This window comes from Chelonia mydas, chromosome 17, assembly GCF_015237465.2.
Source record: "Chelonia mydas isolate rCheMyd1 chromosome 17, rCheMyd1.pri.v2, whole genome shotgun sequence".
Classification (NCBI taxonomy): Eukaryota; Metazoa; Chordata; order Testudines; family Cheloniidae; genus Chelonia; species Chelonia mydas.
The window spans coordinates 4910348-4929837 of record NC_051257.2 but is presented as its reverse complement, the minus strand read 5'-3'; the positions used below and the strand labels follow the sequence as shown (position 1 = coordinate 4929837).

General features: G+C 40.2%; 2 protein-coding genes across 14 annotated transcripts in view; one reads left to right on the top strand and one right to left on the bottom strand.

The window, feature by feature from the left end:
• The window catches only part of TRIM37 (tripartite motif containing 37), a 47327-nt gene extending 38740 nt beyond the window's left edge, over nucleotides 1-8587 (top strand). For 4 of the 10 annotated variants that reach the window (XM_037880604.2, XM_037880600.2, XM_037880605.2 and 1 more), the window contains 6 exons: nucleotides 427-558; nucleotides 1675-1861; nucleotides 2752-2876; nucleotides 5817-5990; nucleotides 7222-7306; nucleotides 7834-8587. In XM_037880604.2, coding sequence (XP_037736532.1) covers nucleotides 427-558; nucleotides 1675-1861; nucleotides 2752-2876; nucleotides 5817-5990; nucleotides 7222-7306; nucleotides 7834-7837 — 707 coding nt within the window. In that variant the 3' untranslated portion in view covers nucleotides 7838-8587. Of the gene's footprint in view, nucleotides 1-426; nucleotides 559-1674; nucleotides 1862-2751; nucleotides 2877-5736; nucleotides 5991-6322; nucleotides 6551-7221; nucleotides 7307-7833 lie in introns of those variants that run through there. The other 6 variants (XM_043531312.1, XM_037880602.2, XM_043531311.1 and 3 more) reach the window with 4 other exon arrangements.
• A 2217-nt stretch (nucleotides 8588-10804) lies between these two features.
• The window catches only part of PPM1E (protein phosphatase, Mg2+/Mn2+ dependent 1E), a 118962-nt gene continuing 110276 nt past the window's right edge, over nucleotides 10805-19490 (bottom strand). For all 4 annotated transcript variants that reach the window (XM_037880607.2, XM_043531314.1, XM_043531316.1 and 1 more), the window contains 4 exons: nucleotides 18141-18329; nucleotides 16305-16448; nucleotides 15822-15915; nucleotides 10805-15519 (listed from right to left, as the gene is read on the bottom strand). In XM_037880607.2, coding sequence (XP_037736535.1) covers nucleotides 14453-15519; nucleotides 15822-15915; nucleotides 16305-16448; nucleotides 18141-18329 — 1494 coding nt within the window. In that variant the 3' untranslated portion in view covers nucleotides 10805-14452. The remainder of the gene's footprint in view (nucleotides 15520-15821; nucleotides 15916-16304; nucleotides 16449-18140; nucleotides 18330-19490) is intronic.

Here is a 19490-nt window from a genome sequence, read left to right as displayed (position 1 = left end):
TCCGCCTTTTACGCTCTCACACCTGGAACACAAGGAGACTTGGGCTGCATGTGTGGCCTCAACAGACACTGCTGTTGAAAAGACTCCGATCTTGTGCGCACATACAGTGGGTTCACACTAACAATCCCATCTCAAAAAGTTAAGGTAACCATTCCTGATCTGGTCTCAGGATTATTATTAAGCGAGTGGCTTCTTCTCCACATACCTTCACAACAGGAATAATATGTAATGAAAATCTTGAAGGAGTTTGAGAGATTGAGGGAGGGGGACAATGTGGTGGCTCCAAGAATAAAGGGGAAGAGAATGTCTAGCGCCTTTGCATCAGTTAGTTCCACTTCAGGCCAAAATAAAGATGGGATGATGCAGAGAATTGACTGGATGCCTAGGCAGTATATTCACACGCCTTTCGATTAAATATCTTTGCAGTCACGAGTAAGAAAAGTAATTCACCCAAAGCTACTCGTTCTGGAGCAGCAGGAAGCCTGTCTCTTCGAAGAGCAATGGACTGTGGGGACAATAATCTTCGCTCAAAGGGAGACTGCCAGACTTCCTCTGAAGGTAAATCTGAAATGTGGGAGTGCTTTAAATATGCTTTGGAATGCATCAGGGAAGAAGCTTTTTAACAGCATATCCTTGCTCATAAAGTTCCCGTCTTTGATTAAACTTTGTACATAAACCAGATACTATTTTCCCGAAACATGATTAACATTATTGCACCAATAACATTACACCCATTACACCATCTTACTAAGCCTTTGTGTCTAGCGTTCATGCTCAGTGTTCCTGGGACTTCCATTTTCTAACAGTAACCTGCCTATCTTAAATAGTTTTAATACCCTAAATTGGTGTTTGTAATATCTTGTACTTAATTACTACATTTACAAGCAAGTTACTGCTGAAACTTACCAGCCAGGGCTCAAATTCTTTGTTCTGTTTCCTCTAAAGGAAATACAAGAAAATTCTGCTTAAGTCCTTGTGAGACTTACTCCTGCACCATGTGGTAATGGAATTGGACATTATGGCCACCAGGAAAACTCTTACACTTTTTAGTGCAGCTCTACCAGTGGTAGCAACAGTGAAAACTGTAATGCAGCAGTTCTCAAATTGAGAATTGCAAATGGGTGTGTTATGTGTGGGGTGTTACAGTTCATGCTAATGGGATCCCAGGGAGAGGTCCCAGAATGGAAAGAGATTGAGAACTGCTGCTCTCGTGTATGCATGTGGGAGCTAAATCATCTGTACCCTGTGGCTTTCACCATTGCTATCCCCAGAGGTGCTGCACCAGTGCAGAGAAACACCTCTATATTTTCCCTATTTAGACCAGCCACATAGATCCATCTCTCTCTATTAAAAAACAGATAATTTTCTGTATTAGTGAACCTGTGGAATTGCTGACATATGGGAAACTAATTTTCATAGTTCACACAAATCCAAAAAGTTCATCTATACTGGGAAATCTTGTAAGTGCTTTTTTGAACCTGTGCTACCAGAAGTGGAAGCTGTAGGTGGCTTTTCTGAACCTGTGCTACCAGAAGTGGAAGCTGTAGATGAGATGATATGTTTTTGGAAAGCAAGCATTAAGTGATCCTAATGGCAAATGCTGCTCAGATGGTGACTTGAAAAATTTTGAAATGTTTCATAAGTGCCAATTATCTTCACCTTTTCTCTTCTTAGGTTCAATAGGAAGCTCAAAGTCTGGCAGTAGGCATAGCTCTCCCAGGTCCTTGACTAATGGTAATACTCCTGATGCACTGCCTAAGCCAGAGGAAAAAGAGTGCGAAGGCTCAGATTCTGATGTGGGCATTTCTGCTTTAAACGGCTTAACAACTGTGGAGAAGACAAGAAAAGCTGTCGCTCTGGGGTAAGTGCTTTTCTCACTGAGTTATAAATGGAATATTCAAAATCAAGCCTTATATATCAAGGAACGTAAATTACTTTGAAGTCATTCACATTTTTCTGCTGCTCCCTTTGGACATTCAGCTTTGGCCCATAAGTGAGTTGTATGTCCTCATTTTTCTGTTTAAAGAACTTTTGAGGGTCGTAACAGCTCATTTTAACTAAAGCTGAAGCATCAGTAGCTGTAGACTGCCCATTTAGATTTGCCCATTTAGACTTGCAAGTCAGACTTTTGTCCGTTTTTCTAATATTTCCTACATTAATGTTCTATCCAACAGGATTTTACATCTAGTTTCCTTATATAGGAGAGGATATTTCACTGAGAATCCACCATTCCTTTCTTTTCCTCACTTCTGATTTTTCTGTGCTTCTCCAAATACAGTTTATAGTTACACAACATGTGTAGTAGTAGTTTTGGTTTTTCTAAATAGCAGGCCAGTGAATGATGGGGTGGGCTGGGCTGTGTCTTGGGGTTTTTTTGTGCAAACAGACAGTTATGTTGCATTCTGTGCTTGCTTTCTGTCATTTATGTGAGGCAATAGTATGACAGGGTAGGTTTAAGAAAACTTAAATGTACATGCTGTACAAAGGTATAAACTCCAGATGCTGAATGTGACATAGCATTGTGGGTCAGGGGAGGATACATTCTTTGGAGAGCATCAGTTATGTACTTTCAGATCTCAAAATGGAACCCTGTAAATATTCCAAATAACTTGAAAGTTGGAAGTTCCCAGGAGCATAGGAGAGGCTCCCCTGATGCTAAACTGCATGTAACACTAGGAGGAGAAGCTGCCACCATGGTTGGACTTAATGCTTTAGGTGCTGATGCTGTTTTTCCCCCAACCCCATTTTAAGGTCAAATTCTAAAGGATGTCATACAGAAGGAACACAACCAACTGATCTAGAGAACAACTTGGAAACTGGGGAGCTACAGGCCATTCTCTCTGAAGGCACCTCAGTAGAGCCAGAGGAAGGTAAAGGTAAGATCAAAGAAAATAAATGCTCAGATACTGTAGTGACACTTTTTAAAACAGGGGTAGTTGATTATTTTTTGTCAAGGTCCAAATTTCTTGGTCAAGGTATAGTCAAGATCCAGACTCCAGAGAAAATAGTAAAATAACAATAATGATGATAAATAAAAAGGTTTCGGGGTCAGTTCAAAAGCATCTACTGGTCTGGATTTGGCCCAGGGTCTGCCTATTGACTACCCCTTTAAAACAAGAGTGTTTCTGTAAACTACGTGAAAATCTGTTTACTTGGAGGGCTGAACTTATGTTGCAACATTTGGTAGATTTTTAATGAATAAAAGGATGACTTCTCACGTGTATGACAGAGAGCTATGATGGAATTCAGAGAGCACAGAGAAACTTTCAAGGACTTTTTTCTTAGTTTACATTTCTGGTTTATTTTTCTACCTCTGGAGGCTGTTTTCATCTTAAAACTTAACTTTAGAGATGAGGTTTGGAAAATTACTAATTTAAAAGATGGATTGCACTTGTGTTCCTATTAAAATACAGTAAGAGACCTTATTGGGTATAAGGCTTCTGTTTGCAGGGGTAAGTCTGGTGGTGACTGGGACCATGTCTGCACTGGACACCTCTTAAGTCTAGTTTAAATAGGGTTTTGCGGTATGCAAGGTCCACTACTTCCTCCGAAAATCAGAAGAAATCACACAGTTGTTGAAAACACATTCCTGTCTCTTTCACCTTGTCTTTCCATGTTGGAGAAAATATTGTTGACTTTCTTATTGATATTCCATGCAGAAGTGTTTTTCATATCTTGCTAAAACTCTGCTGCCTTCCACCCCTGCACTAATTTGAATTTCAATGACTGATGAATTGTAGCTCAAAGCCTATATTAAGGTGCCAGCATCCATCTCTATCTGCAGTGTGCAATATTGTGTAGGTGTTGGCATTTACAGAAGGTCTCTCAGTGACATAAAACTGAATTTCTTCTCTTAGTCACTGCAGCGTGATCATGATGTGTTCCTGCAGTTCTCCTGTTACAGGAGGAAGCATTAAGAGGAAAATGTTTTTTTTGTTTTTTTTTTAAATAAAATATTTCATTGTTAAAACCCCAGGAAACAAATATTACAATTTATTTCCTTTCAGAGAGAAAAAATTGCAGAAGCATAACCATTTGTTTTCAGGTAGCTATGATTAGCTGTGAATTTTGGGAACTAGATCTTTCTTTGGGAGCATGTTTCATACCTAAGAGCAAACCCAGTTTCTCCATCTGACTTCAATCTCAGGTCAACATGTTGTGCTTGTGCGTTTATACTGATGTAATTCTAGAACGTCTTCAGAGAAAAGGGTGGTTGAAGGGTTCATGTTTACATTTTTCTTAGTTAGCTCTGCTCAAAGATGACCGTGCCTAGAATTTGACAATGTGGGAATGAAGCTTTATTATGCTATTTTAAGAGCCCAGTCAACTTGTGGGCAAGGCAGCTGGAAGAGCACCTGGAATTGCTGTTTTCTCAGAACCATTTGCATTAAGTCTTGTGATAAGATCTTTTGAAATGAAGGGGTTTGGGCAGGGGGTGAAGTTATATGAAGAGTTGTGGAAATCTTACTACTCACTTAGTTGACCTGGGGTGTATGGGCAAGGAGTGGAACATCTTTGTCTGGGGGACTGCGCTTCAAAACCATTGGCATCTTGTTAGTCAGCACTGCCACTCAGTCCATTAGCTGTCCTCAGCAGCTTTCTACCACTAATCATTAAGGCTACATTTTAGTCAGAGATATTTTTAGTAAAAGTCAGGGGAAGTAAACAAAAATGGTGTGGGTGGTGTTGGCATGTGGCCCGGGATCCCCGCTAGGGGAGCGGGGCTGGGCAGCTCGGGACCAGGGCTGGGGAGGAAGGCTGGGCGGTGGCATGTGGTTCAGGACCCCCGCTGGTGCTGGGGCGGAAGGGTTGGTGGGGCTAGCAGGCTCCCTACTGGGCTCCGCACAGCTCCCTGAAAGCAGCTGGCATGTCCCTGCAGCTCCTAGGTGGAGAGAAGGCCAGGGCAGCCCTGTGTGCTGCCCCCATGATGAGCTCCTGCTCCGCAGCTCCCATTGCCCGGGAACCGCAGCCAATGGGAGCTGCGGGGGCGGTGCCTCCAGGCAAGGGAGTGTGCAGAGCCCCCTGGTCCCTCCACCAAGGAGCTGCAGGGACATGCTGCCACTTCTGGGGAGCCTCCCTCACCCCCCACCCCCCCCGAGGTAAGCGCTGCCCTGCACCCCCAGCCCTGAGCCCTGTCCCACACCCAAACTGCCCCAGCAGCAGCTGATGCGACTGGCCTAGGGGCTGCCTGATCTGCTCTGCAGCGGCTGGCTCCGGGGCTGCCCAAAGTCTGAGGTCACGGAGCCTTACTAATCATTAGTTTCAAGTAGTGGCAAGACAAGTGGCTGTCTTCATTTGAGAAAAATAGGATGGGATATATTTGTAGGAAAATCGTGTTGTGTGTTTGTGACCTCTGAATAGGAAAGTTAACCCGATTGCAATGTGCTGCTGCTTGGAGGAGTTGGCCTGTAAGTCTGCTTAAAAGGCCGTGACATGTCTTAAAACTACTAAGAAACATTCGGCCTTCGGTTCATGTACACAGTGGTCTATTGAAGCATTGGTAAGAATGAGGAAAGCAGCTAAAACAGAAAAGAAATGCAGTTATACAAGTTCACACTTACAGCGTTTAGTTGGATTTTTATAGGGTTGCTCCTTTGAATTAAGTCTCCATTGAATAAGATAACCAGACTGAGAACATCTTTAAAACTGTTCCCCGAATGTGTTCTGCTATTGATCTCTTAGTGCTTTTGTAAAGAAGTTTACACACTGCTCACTTTATCTTGTTCTCCTGCCAAGCCCGAGAATTTCACATTGGTGTGTCTTGGGAAAGAAAGGAAGCTGAGAACTTTATGGCTACAGGAATCTCATTGCAGCAGGTTCTCCTTTGCTCTTTGCAGCTGGGCTATGTCAGAAGCACGTCCTTCACCTCCTGCCAGGCATGAGCAGCGATAGTGACATTGAATGTGACACAGAAAATGAAGAGCAGGAGGATGCCTCATCCACCTCAGATGCGTTTAATCATGCCTTTGATGTCCAGCCCTCAAGTGAAGGTAGAACAATTATATTGTTCAATCAGGAGCAGCTTTCCAAATGCTACTCCTGACCTGGTTCTTGTGGGTAAAGGATACTGTTCGGGGCTAAGTTATTCCCAAAACTGTACAAGTCTTAGTGCCAAATGAAGGCTTCCAAATATCAGTTGTTGCTTGAGATCTCATTTTAAAATGGAGGTAAAGAAAGCGGGAGTGAATTTTTCCTAACATTGAGATTTAAGACAGGACCAGTCTCCCAGCAGAAGTCCCCTTGCTTGAGTTATTTCAAAGTGGACTTGATTAAGCACCAGAGAGTAGACTACATGACCTAACAGGTTTCTTCCATCTCTTACTTGCCCCTGCCCAAGGCTGAAAGCCACAGAACAGGTGTAATGTTATGGCATTGTGGGCAGGATGCAGAGAGCATCTGCTGAGTACAGCAGGTCCTACGGTCACTGCAAAGCTGTGGTATCAGAGTGGAGAGCTGGGGAAGAGGCATGGGAACCTGTGGCTTCAGATTCACCATCCCAGTTGTGAGTAAAGGATACAGCTGCTTTGGGGGCTACAGTAGCAGCCAGCACGTAGGTTGTAGGATTGACTCTGTCCTCTGCATAAAATCTGACTGGCTTTCGGGCAGAAGAGTGGATTTGGCCCCAGTTATGAAAATTTCTCAATTTTCATTGCAGAAAATAATAGTAAATGAGTGGTGGTAGCCGAAATGTCCCCTAGTAATGAGTTTGCATCTGAACTGACAGTAAACTGCTTTTGAATACTTTAGCTCAATTTTAAAAGGACTGAAAGTGTCTACCATTTTGTGCTGTGAAAATGTTCAAAAACCTCTTAAAGGGTACTTGTAAAACCTTTACATGATTGCTAATTCTAAATAAATTTTGGTTAATGGTTTGGAATAAATGCCAACAACAATATTAATAATCAGTAGAAGATCAGTGTCTTATTCTGAATTTTAGTAGTTTACTACAGAACTCCACAGCATAACATTGAATGTTACATTGCTGACTCACAAGAAAATTGAAACCACCACCAATTTGTACTCCACCATCATAGTTTTAAAATTATAGAGCAGACTAATTCAGAATAAAGGTTCCAACTTTGTATCTGTCTTTCATCTGTTAAGAATCAAATCTTAATCTCTCAAAGAATTGCTGATTATAGATCTCATTAAATTACAGATTTTTAAATTTAACTGGTTTGGCAGCTCAGTCTTTAAGGATGCCATATAATTGTTTTTCAGTATTAGAGCTGTGTTCAGTTTTTTCTGAAGGTGATCCAATAGGCCCTGAAGACCTCAGCTTTGGTACCGGAGAGGACAATGCAAGGTAATTGCTAAAATAAGAACATTGACTTAATGGCAGTTAACTTGACCCAAGTCTTATTGCAGTTTGGTTTGATAGTATATAAAAAGGTCAAATCCAGATAAAGTTTTGCTGTGTCAAGAAACTGAAACCTCCATCTGAAATACTCTGTGTGATGCCAGTGCTCATTTACATGAAGGATATAAAGATGGAAGGGCATTATGTAATAACTAATATCCTACAACTTGTAAATACATCCCACTTTCCCATTGCTGCTGAAAGTAGATGAGATCCTGCTTCAGTTCCTTGATTTACTTAAAACGTCAAGACCTGTTAACTAATCTGCTTTGTCCGTAATGCAATTGCTAGAGGTAACATAGCACCAAGGCAGGGCTGATCGGGGGGGTCATTAATTTAGTATTTATGTACTTGGGAATTTTTAGATTTAAGTACCCTAAATCCTTTCTAATCCATAAAATTTATAATAGCGCTACTACTATGGGTTCTTTTTAATGACTGAGATTGCATATGAACTGTCTCTTTTGGGCTAGGTAGAGGATTGGCTTGTTGACTGCAGAAGACTTTGAAGAGTTGGATTAACACTAGCCTGCTTGTGTCCCTGAGAAGAGGCACACTTCATAATGCTTATTTATTCCATCTGTATTTTTCTCGTAGGGTGTGCACGCACTCCATTGTACTGAATATAAAAGATTATGTAGTTCTTCCATGGCTGTTTTAAACCTGTTAATAGGGCAAGTTGCCCTATGAAAAAACTTAGCAAGACTGTATTCTTCATGGCTTTGGCAGGTTCAAATGCAGATTCTGAACAATGTTCAAAAGGTGCTAGAGCGTTGTTCACATTTGTCTCTTTATCATACGATTGAAGCAGAGAATGTTGGGGAATAGCCTTCCCTTTTTATTATTAATGGTATGAAAACATTGTAGTTGTATTCATAGGGATTTAAGCTATTTAAAGGTAGGGTGAAAGTGGCCTGCACAAGAGTTAGTGTTTTTTCTTCAGTCTCTAATTTGGACCAACTGAGAACATTGTTGCCAAACTTTTTACCACTGTGCGTTGCATTTGAGCAGCTAAAATGTTTTGTGAAGCTATAATGAAAGCTGAATAACTGGCTAGTGAAAAAGCATGAATAAGTGTATAAATGTTAGTTGTGTTCTTGTCTCATCTGACTGTACTTGCTGAAACATTCGTTTTGTATGTAATGTTCCCAGTGTTTAAGTGCGTACAAATCATATAGTTTAGTTTAAAACTGTTTGCACTTTTTGTTAATAAAATGAACATTGAAATACTGTGTGAAATTATTTTGTAGGGACAGGTATGATTACAGATGCTGATGGGAAAGAAATGCTGCTACCTCATTAGAGTTCAGTCTGGGTTTTTTTAAATCTACATTCTAGTGGTGCTGAACCAGTATGTTCAGGCCACAATCTGCTCCAAATGAAACACTGTGACTTCCACAACCGGTAGTCCTTAGGCACTCCCTCATGAACCAAATCTCTACTATAATGTGGATTTCTTTAGTCATTGTCTGGAGCTTGACTGCAGTGTTGTTCACTGTATCATCAGTTTGTGTATCAGCGTTCTAGGCTCTCTCAAATACAGTACTCATCAGATAGTAGGCTGTGTGAAGATGATGTAGGTAGAAGCATTCATTTTGAGTAGTTTGAGCTCTCCCATTCTGTTGAATTTTAGCCTTGGCTTAAGTGCTTTTGAATTCATGTTAAGGTGTATTTGATTTAACCCTCTTTCACTGGTTTTGCTAACTGGGCATTGCCTCCCATCCTGATTCAGGAGCAGTCCAAGTTGATTCTAAGCATGTGAGACTTGGGGGAAAAAGTTGACTGTCTCATGTAGGTCTTCGGTTATTCCAGTGTTACAGGGCCCCAGAAACCCATACACTTTGTTCCCTATGTGTCTTGCTAATACCAGCTTTCTCCAACTTCACTAGCAATTATGCTGCCGCTTTTATGGATCCAAATCACTGGTCTGTATTCTCATGCATCGAAGTATCAAAGAGCTGAGTCCTTTGTGAACATCGGCCAAGTCCAGAACCATGATAATTTAGAAATGAGGACCAACAGCCACCACTGGGGCTATGGGAGAAGCTGATTATTTAAAAGGTTGACCTAGGTGCTACACTTTCAACTAGAAGCTCTTTACTAGGAAAAGGGTCCTGGGGAGAGAGCCTGTTCTTGGATTAAAAATGAAAGCTAGGTATCTACACTTATTTCCTGGAAAAATCTTAATTTTAAACAGCAAAAAAACTAACCCATTTGAGCAGCTATATAACTCCCTCTCCACTTGTGATTTTTATAGTTTCCTAGGAGTGGATAGTATTCTTTACTCCAGTTTCATAGTGAAACTGTCACCTAGAAGCTTTTGCTTACATACTGTTCAGTACAATTAAGTGTGAGGGACTGGTGCATTTTAGTTGAAGTGTTAAGACAGCTTGTGAAAAATGATCCTACAGCAACTAGTGCCAGGTCTGCAGGTCATTACAGAGCCCAGAATCACCTGTAGTCCTTGAAGCACTGTGGAAAATTTAATGCTAACAGCGATGTTTAAAAAATACAGGGCACCTAAAAATGTAGGCTTGAAGTATGCAACTGTTGCACTTCCACTAATGGGCTATTGCTGAAAATGGCACAAAGTCAGCTGTTACAACTAAAGGTCATTCAAATTCTGCACCTCCCTTTCTTTGTTATAAAATAGATAAGAGAACAGTCAATATGTGGCTCCCCTAGAGAGAGGTAATAAGATACCAATTAAGGTACAGTTTAGGGAGCTACAACCTTAAAGCATTTATACAACCTACTCCAAATTCTAGATTTGCTTAAATTGAAGCACAGTGGTCAGATGCCCCTGCTTCCTAGTCTGCGTGTCACACTCAGATGCATTTTTAGTAGTAAAGTAAAAGCAGCTTAACCCTAGACTGAGAGCATCAATTTGAATTCTAAACAGTAAAATCCCATTAGACTACTGTACAGAAGCAGCTTAGCACAAGGAATGTGAGTTTGATATTTGCCTTTAAATAAGCAGACCATTGAAAAATGTTTTAAATTGTTTTATTAAGATATTGATAAAATTTCAACATAGTCCTTATCCGTAAACATTAAATAAAATATGGATGACTATTACATGGATTACAACTGACCTCATGAGCTGTAGAACAAGGTTGCAAATGGAAAGATCCTAACACTGTAGCATAAAAATGATTAATTTACTCACTTCATAAAGAACATATTAGAACTTTCATGAACAAGAGAACACAAGTATCTCTCAACAGAAGCACCTAGTGTAGGAGCTGGCACCACACCTGGAGCTCTCAAAACAAGTTACTACTTTGAGAAGAAGACAGGCTCAATCTCTGCCAACCTGCCCTAGTCCGTTTCAGTTTCTCCTAATTTGAAAGTAAAGAAATGCAGCAAAGAAAGATGTAAGTAAAAGAAAACAAATGCAGTCAATGTGTAAATACTTAAACTAAATCTTTGTAGGGTTTTTTCTCTCTGATGTTTTAATGCTGGCAGCTAGTCTTTTAAGCCTGATTAACAATGACTGGAAAAGGACATGAACATTTAAGTTAGAGGTTGCATTTATGTTTCACTATTATTTATTGCATGCTATAAGGGTAGAAAGTTTTATTTGCTGTTGCAGAGTTATGATCCAAAGAAAGATTGCCCTAAATTGTAGGCATGAACAAAGCTGTAGTATCCCCTTTAATGGCTTTGTCTATGTGACTAGTGTTGAATGAGTGAATATACTGTGCTAAAACAGCCACTAATTTAGATCAATCTTTCTCAGTGCTACAACAGGATTTACTCTGTGGCAGGTAGGATAGCATTGTGGACTTGAACTACAGCAGTCTCATCTGTAAACACTGAATTTCTTGTACCTCATGTTTATCTGTCCATAACACAATGCATTTTTCACTGACTGTGTTCCAAAAATGGAGCAGAGTTTGACAATGTACCACTATAAATGTGGTATAAGTTAAAATCTGCTTTGACATTGTCCTTAAATGTTACACTGCAGACTAAACTAAATAAATAGTGAATTATTTTAACTTGCAAGGACAACTGATGGCACTTTTAGGTAAAGAAAAGTTATTTACATATTTCCACTCACCTTTAGTGCAAATCGAAATGGGTTAACAGCTCCCTGGTCTGGTGCTATACTGCTCTCTGCAACAGCAGACATTCCTCAAGAGTTGTACATTTAAAAAGTGTACACTGGAAACTATTAGAGGGGGGATTAAATTAATCCCTTTAAAACTCACAGTGAATAGCATACCAGTGAGTTCTGAACAGCTTCAGACAAAAAGCCTGAAGTCCATTTCTCAAAACCAACACAATTTTTACTACCTACCTTTTATTCCTGCAAAACATGTTTAATAGGTAAACTGAAACTGATGCAGATTGTGTTAACTTGAAAAAGGGATACTTCAGCTCTTTATTGGAAAGGTTATACAAATTTTATCACTACTAAGATGCACAATAAAATTACAAAACACAAGTCACAGACTGAATCTTAGAATTAACAGTTAATAAATACATTTATATAGATACTTTTATATTTGTCTATTTTTTTTTACATTATCACCAGATAGACGATCAAAATACAAGATACAGAACATTTAAATACCATTAGTTAGAGGGGAACTTATTGCTTACGTTAGCAAGCAGCAAATAAGGGCACCAGATTTTGAACTGAAGAGAACTACTTCCTATCACCAGTGGCATTAAGAGAAAACATTACGTTTCACAAAGCACTGCTTTTTTGTCTAGTGTGTAGAATCAAGAGCAGCATATATCAGACCAATAACCACTACTTTTATATGTATTATAGAATTTTAAAAGACTTACCTTACAAATGAATCTATCTACTCTAAATGAATATAGTGAAGAAATGAATACTTGCTATTTATACAATATTTTGCACCGGACCACACAGGAACTATGATGGCAATTTCCCTCCTAAATGGTCTGAGAAGCAGAATGATCATTTGTGAATCCACACCTAAAGAACTACACCCTTGACAAGAGAGCATACACTCACTCCAGTACTTTTCAACCAATCTTTCACATTGGGAAGTTCTATCATCCATAACTTTATCTTGACATATTTACTTAAACAAGGAATTGCACTTACATCACCTTCCAATAAAAGTACAACTATCAAACAGAAGAGACTTTCAATGCATCTTCTATACTAGTGTGAGAAGTTTAAACAATGAAAAGGCAACAGCAAGATCCCCAAAATTGCATACTTTAGTATTGTGTGGCTTCTCAAATTTCCTTAGTAAATCTGATTAGAAACATACAATACATCTGAAGAGAATGTTAACATCTAAGGCTTTTTAAGATGACAAATGTACAAGTCAATGACTCAATTATATTTATGGTTTTAAAAAACTGCAAAATAATTACAGGAATCTAAAACCACACTTCAACTCCTGTTTGCTTATAGCTTTTCACTATTTCATCAAATGTCTTTTAAAAGACAGACTTAAAGAGCAAGCTGAGATCAGCAAAGTTCAAGTCTTATGGTTTCAAATAATTTAGACTCTCTTAACTACTTAACATTTAAATATTTTAACAAATTCTAGCTAACAGTAAAGCTGATTTTTAAAGTGTTACTGCTAAGATTGAGTGGTATATTAAATCATTGCTAAAATTAAATGCTGTGGGAGAATTACATTTTATATTCATACCAGTGCCAAATGAGTATTCTCATCGTTAGTTATTGTGGCAAATAATAGTGGCAGGATGCCTAATATGTTGTCTGATGCATTCAGCTGGAACAGTTTTAAATTACTTTCATGTTCTAATTAACTATTCCTTTAAGTGTGTAAGACATCACCTCAAGGATAGGTTAGTGGGGGGTGGTTGTTTTTTAAATAATGCTGTTGCTCACTGGGATAAACAAATGGGCACCCCACATTTTTTATCTCTGCAAATCTAAATTGGTTGGAGCAGAGCTCTGGATTGTCAGTGCATTTTACGATCTCAGCTAAACAAAGCAACCACCCTCATTCATCTACATCTCCCGCATTTCCATTCACTTTGGGTTACTACAGCAGTCTCACATCCATTTTCTGACTCTATCGGGAACAACAAGAATTCAGTAGTAGTGATGTCACACTCACTCCAGCATTTTATCAGCCCTAAAAACTTCCAGTTTATTTTAAATTATGCCCTTGCAGCCTAGAAACTAACCTAAAACAAAATCCTGATCAAATTGTTTATTTTTAACAAGCAGTTCTACAGCATGATCAGTTTAGTGACGGCATATTGTACCCGGACATCGTCTCAGACTGAGTTTCTTTCAACATCTGAGATGAAGGTGTGATGAGGATCTCATACCAATTAACCACAGTCCTGTTAGATTAAAGCCAGTTGACAACAGCCTCCTAAACTGACTGACTAATAAAAATGCCACTAAAAGCACCAAAAAGTTATGAAATCCCCCCATACTGTGTATCTAGCCATAGGGAACAATTTTTTAAAAAAATACAAATACTTTTTTTCATATTCCACATTATATGTTACAGGAAATAATAGCTAAATCAATTGTATGTACCTTAGTCTGAGAACAGAGTAGAGTTTACAGCATGAATCTCTCCGTTCCTAAATTACCTGTTAATACCCTGTATGGCTTTTAGTCTTTTACCTGCAAAGTGGATGGTTTTCTATAGATTTCTCTCAATATTAGTCTAAATAAACAAAGGAAAAAAACATCACCTGGACTTCTGTGGAAACTCTAACCCCACCCTTTACAACATTTGGCATTCTAAAACAGGGTAGCGTTAAAAAAATAGTGCTCCATAGACATATCTCAGGCAGGTTCAACTTTATTTTCAGCTGCATTTTTTTTCAACAGTTTCTAACTGTGTCTATTCACCTGAGCCAACTAACCAGCTTGTCTAGTGAATGAGAATATAGATACTTACGTGGATGTGTTTGTGGGGGTGTACTTAGATAGAGTGGCATCACCAGCAGTTTTATTGTGACAAAACTATTTTTTTTAATTCCTTCGTCTATTTACATCTGAGCTGAGTTTTACAGGGAACCTTAACACAGATCTAAAATGCTCACCTTTTATTCTGGGATTGACTAAACTAGTTGTCTGAAGGGGGGATACAAGGAGGATGGTTATATTTTGCAGCTCTGATAAAGGTATGGATCTGGTGTATAATTACTCTGTCTTAGACTCAAGAGCATATTCTCACCATAAACTTTGTGACTATTCATCCTCCACCACAGAGAACTTCTTACCAACATCCTAATTTTACTGCCACTTTGGACAGGTAAGGACGGACCTAATCCTTCCATATGGGAAGGTTTGTGAGCAAAGAGATATGTGTGAAACTTTGGTTTGAGCCTGGCTCCACGTCCCCTCTTTGCATTGTAGAAGCGAGAGAAAGCAGAGACTCTTTTCCCCAAGGATCTGAATTGTTCCTTTTCCAATCCAGAAAAGCGTGGAGATAAACCCCCCATTCTGTAAATATGCTGCCCTATGGACCTCAAACTAAGAGAAGCAGAATATCCCCTTGGATCTGTCGGTTCAGACACTGAAGATGCCGTGCTTTTTGGAGATTCATTCTTCACTGTTGAGCCATTAACCAAATTGACTCCCTTTGGTAGGCTAGGACTAAACACTTGAACTGGTAACAAATGTTTGGCATTCTGAGGTTGGCTTGCTTCTGTTTTCATCAGGTCTAAATAGCGCTGGTCTTCAAACAGGTTAATTTTGGACCCTATGCTCAAGCTAGTTCTATCGGTGAAGGAATCCACTCGCCCATCATACCCTAGATCTGCAGGCGCTGAGCACTGGTGTTGAGGCCATGGCCGTTTGCAATCTCCATGGTTTTCTTTATCTTCCCCACTATCTTCTTGTCCTCCTTGAAAAGAGTTCTCTGTCCAGTCTGAGTCCTCACTAACATTTACTGCTGTGTTCATGTCCCTGAGAAATACTACAATGACAGTGATGTTGTCACTGGAGCCAGCATCTCGTGCTGATGCCACTAATTTGTGTGCTACCATGCTGCTATCTCCATTGTTCTCCTTCAGGTGGTCAGCCACCACCTTCACTGCCTCATCAGGATTTACTGTGTCATAGAAGCCATCGCAGGCTAAAATGAGGTAGTCTTCAGACCCATCCAGTACAGTGGAGGCGGAGTCTGCATCTCCACAGATATATGGCTTGTGCTCAGCATCCCCTGTGGAAAATGGAAAGCAAAGATATTTCAAATCTCAAGTTTTTGATTGGCATGTTGAGCGATAGGTGGCATCCTGGAACCCTTTTATTTATTCTCAGACAAGGAACCAGTTATTCTTTTCCCTAAATTTAGATGAGTCTCTTGGAATAACAGGCTAGACCAGCATCTGTTTTCCAGAAAAATGGAGATAGTTGTTCCCGGTTCTGTTTATCTGTTGTATTACACAGTGTGATCAATAGAAATCAAAAGATAATTAAAACAGGGAAGAGAAATGGATGCAAGAATTAAAGTACATTTCCTACCAATAGCTCTGGAGACGGACAAACTCCCATTCACTCTCCAGGCCCCAAACCAGACTACACAGCCACCGAGGGCCTCAATGCGCTTCTTCTCGTCCTAAACCGCAAGGCAATATAAGAGTTGATCAGGTCTCTGTTGCCGTCATCAGACTCCGGGTGCCTTCAGCAATGTATTGGTGTTTTCACATGCACAGCAGTCCTGAGCCCATACTGCAAAGCTTAGCGCTTCAGTTTCTGCAGGGGTTTTATCCTGCACCCCTACCAGATCAGAACAAAAGGTTTTGACAAGTCAGTAATCTTATCCAAAGCAATAGGAGTAACTGGACAGGTGCTTGCTCAGCTGTTCCAAAGGAGATAGACAAGGCGATCAATAGTACAAAAGCTCTTTTATATGCGGACAGCAGTCATAAATCTTTGTTTGAAGTCAGAAAATAAATATGAAACGTGAGACGCTTTCCATCTTCAGTTAAAACAGACCATTCTTACCTCTCTGTCCGGTTTATGAGGCTTCATTAGTTCCACAGCTTGGCCCTGTCTCACAAGCATCACCTGGGAGTCACCAAGCCAAGCTACATGCAGCATATTTCCTCGGATGAATGTGACCACACCAGTGGTGCCACACCGCAGGCTCTGGAAAAAATACCATCTACTAGTTTTAAATGGGCCAATGAAGATGAACTGGAATTGAAATGCCTTGGAACAACTTTCACAGCTTCCCTCAAAGCAGAACGTGCTGACATGCAAATAAGGCTGTTCTAATGGCAGAGAAATGGGGCTGCATTTGTTCTACATTTGCTACCTTTCCATTCTCTCCCTCAAAGCCAACATGGCTGAATGCGAGTAATCGAAGTCACAATTCTGTCCTGTATGTCTGGTGAAAGTCTAATGTTCAAATCCTGCACTTTGCCACTGATTCACTGTGTAACCCTCTCGGGCACCCAGTTTCCCATCTGTGAAATGAATTGGTTTAACTTAACGACCTCAGAGAGTGAGTCACTTATAAAGTATCTTGAGATCCACCTTACGTGAAAAGTGCTAAGGAATGTGATGTCTTTGTGACGCTATGAAAGAATTTTTAAAAAAGTAATCAAAGAGCAAACACAATCAGTATAACAACAAAAGAATAGAACTTCTCCTCCCCTTTCATAAATGTATTTTAGTGGTTGTGAAAGGTGCTGAATTGACAGTCCTGGAGAATGAAGAGCTCTGCTTATTCAGTGGACAACTGTGCTGTGAACGGCAGCTGACCCGACTTGGAGTGATAGTTAAACCTCTCTGACCCATTCATTCATTGGCCTCTGTAGTGAGAATGCCAACAAGGGGGCAGTTAGTGCCAACTGTAATGGTGGTTTCTGTGCTGTAGACAAACCCACTAGGCAATAGACTCTCACCTTTCCCCAACTTAACACAGTCATTGAGTATCTGGCCAGTGCCAGCCTGAGCTGGATTTGAACCAGTGCCCCATAAGTGGAAGAATCTGTTATCCCATTCCCATACTGATGTCCTATTTAAAAATATGTGTATACTCACGGCTGTTTGTGAGCTGAGTTAGTGCAAAGCCTTCCCCCTGGAGCCAGAACTGAAGTACTGGGGACAGGTAGTAAGGGAAAGTATTTTCAAGAGAAGGAGAAGGGTGTCTTTGACAGCATAGATTCAACCCAGTACCTACTGGCCATGTTTGTAAAGATTTCAGGTTCACTAATAATCAGTTGGCAAATACACTGTACCATGGACTCTAAGAGGCCTTGTGAAATTGTGTATTTCTTGCACAGCCCCGGGCCTTTTGCTCCCTACTTTAACTCCAACTCAGAGAGGCTAGACAACTGCCCATTCCAAATCCATCAATGTAATTTCCTAATCCTTCAGTGAGGGCTCACTGAAATGATTCATGGCAATCCCTGGCCATCTGGTGATTTACCACCCTAAAGACTTGGGTTCAAGGATAGTGGTGTGTTTCCTGCTTTCCAGGTTCATTACAGAGGTGTCATGCATGAGCTCTAGTGAACAAGAGCCAATGAGGCTATCTGTCAAGCATTCGCTGCAAAAAAAGCTGCCTACCAGATCTGAGGAAGCAAGGGATGTGGTTGTACAGCAATAAAAGGGAAAAGTGATTGTCAAGTCCCATCCGGAACAGGCGTGCAGTGGTTGTTGAGAGAGAAGCTGAACTCAGATGTGTAGGATGTTTGCTCTTCATCTCTCCCCAGCTTGAAATTCACATAATTTACTTTCATTTTTAAATAGAAGTTATTAAAAAAAAAAAATCTTCAGAGTCCAAAAAAAATTCCCTCCTCCCCCCCCCACCCCAAAATGATACTAACTCACCTCTCTGGCTGCCTTCTGAACAAAGCGTTCATCTGTCACGCGGAATGCTCTACACAGTGCCTCCGCTGGGTCATGTTGAAACATCTCCTGGTGTACCAAATTCACATGGAGATGGATGGAGGCATAGATGGCAGCATCCACCCCTCCATGACCATCAAATACTGCAAAATACGCTTGCTCCTCTTGGTCCTGCCAAGAGACAACCTTGAATCAAAAACTGATGAAGATAAGCCGTGCAGTTGGTTAACTGGACTATCATTAAAACCATTTAACTTGAGATTACTGGTGTCCCCACTGTGCTTTCACATTAGTGGTATAATGCAGTTAGATAGGCAGAATCTCCACTTGAGAACTCAGCTAAACTCTTTGTTTATCATAATGTGGGAATATGCATACACAGTCAGATTATATAGTTGACCAATTGCACTTGCTTAGCATGGGCAGGCATTATGCATGCATCATCTGCATAGCTCTGCTAATGCACCTCACATCTGTTCTGTTATACCTTCAGTTATTCATGCCTAAACTTTTCTTGAATAAAAATTGTCATTCACACCAAAGTGTGGCAAGACTTTGTGAGCTGAACAGCCAGCCAGCTGGATGAAACCACCATGTGCTGAAAGCAAAATGCATAAATCCAGATTTGACCTCAGTTTCTTAGAGGTGAAATGCTAGGGCATTAAACTATGAAGCCACATAGCCCTAAGGTTTTTATTCAATCCACATCAGTTCAGGTGTCTGTAATTAATACATTAATATGTACTGTCTCATCAGGTAGTTAAGTGTGATCACATTCTCAGCTCAAGAGAGGCAGAATCCTTCATCTTCAACTCAGGCTTCTTGTCTTGCCCAAACTGCTCACAGAGGAAACAATGCTCCAGTAGCAAGAGACATCAGCGTCTGCATCCAATTTATACACACAACTCACCAACCCACTGTCAGTGCCCACTCAACCTTGACAGCCATCTAAAGAACTAAAATATTTATACATTGTAATTTTTAAGTGATGGGCTCCAGCACAAATTTGAGTGAAGAAAGGTGATAATTGACAGGCAAAGGAAACAAACCTACCTCAGTTTGCATTAACATAATACATCTTAAAGGCAAGAACTATGGGTGCAAGAAAATGCTTATTAAACTGACAAAGCATAATACAAATCAATTTTTCCATCATACTGATCCAGGTTATGTCATTCTTGCTACTTCACATACTTGCCATTTCACAATGTCTGAGATTTTACATCTGAAGAAAAGCTTGCATTAGGGTTTTGCTGATAAGTGATATGAAGAGATGGATGAAAGTAACCCTGGGCCAGGATCTACCAAAAAGTTGGTCCTGGTCGCTTTTTT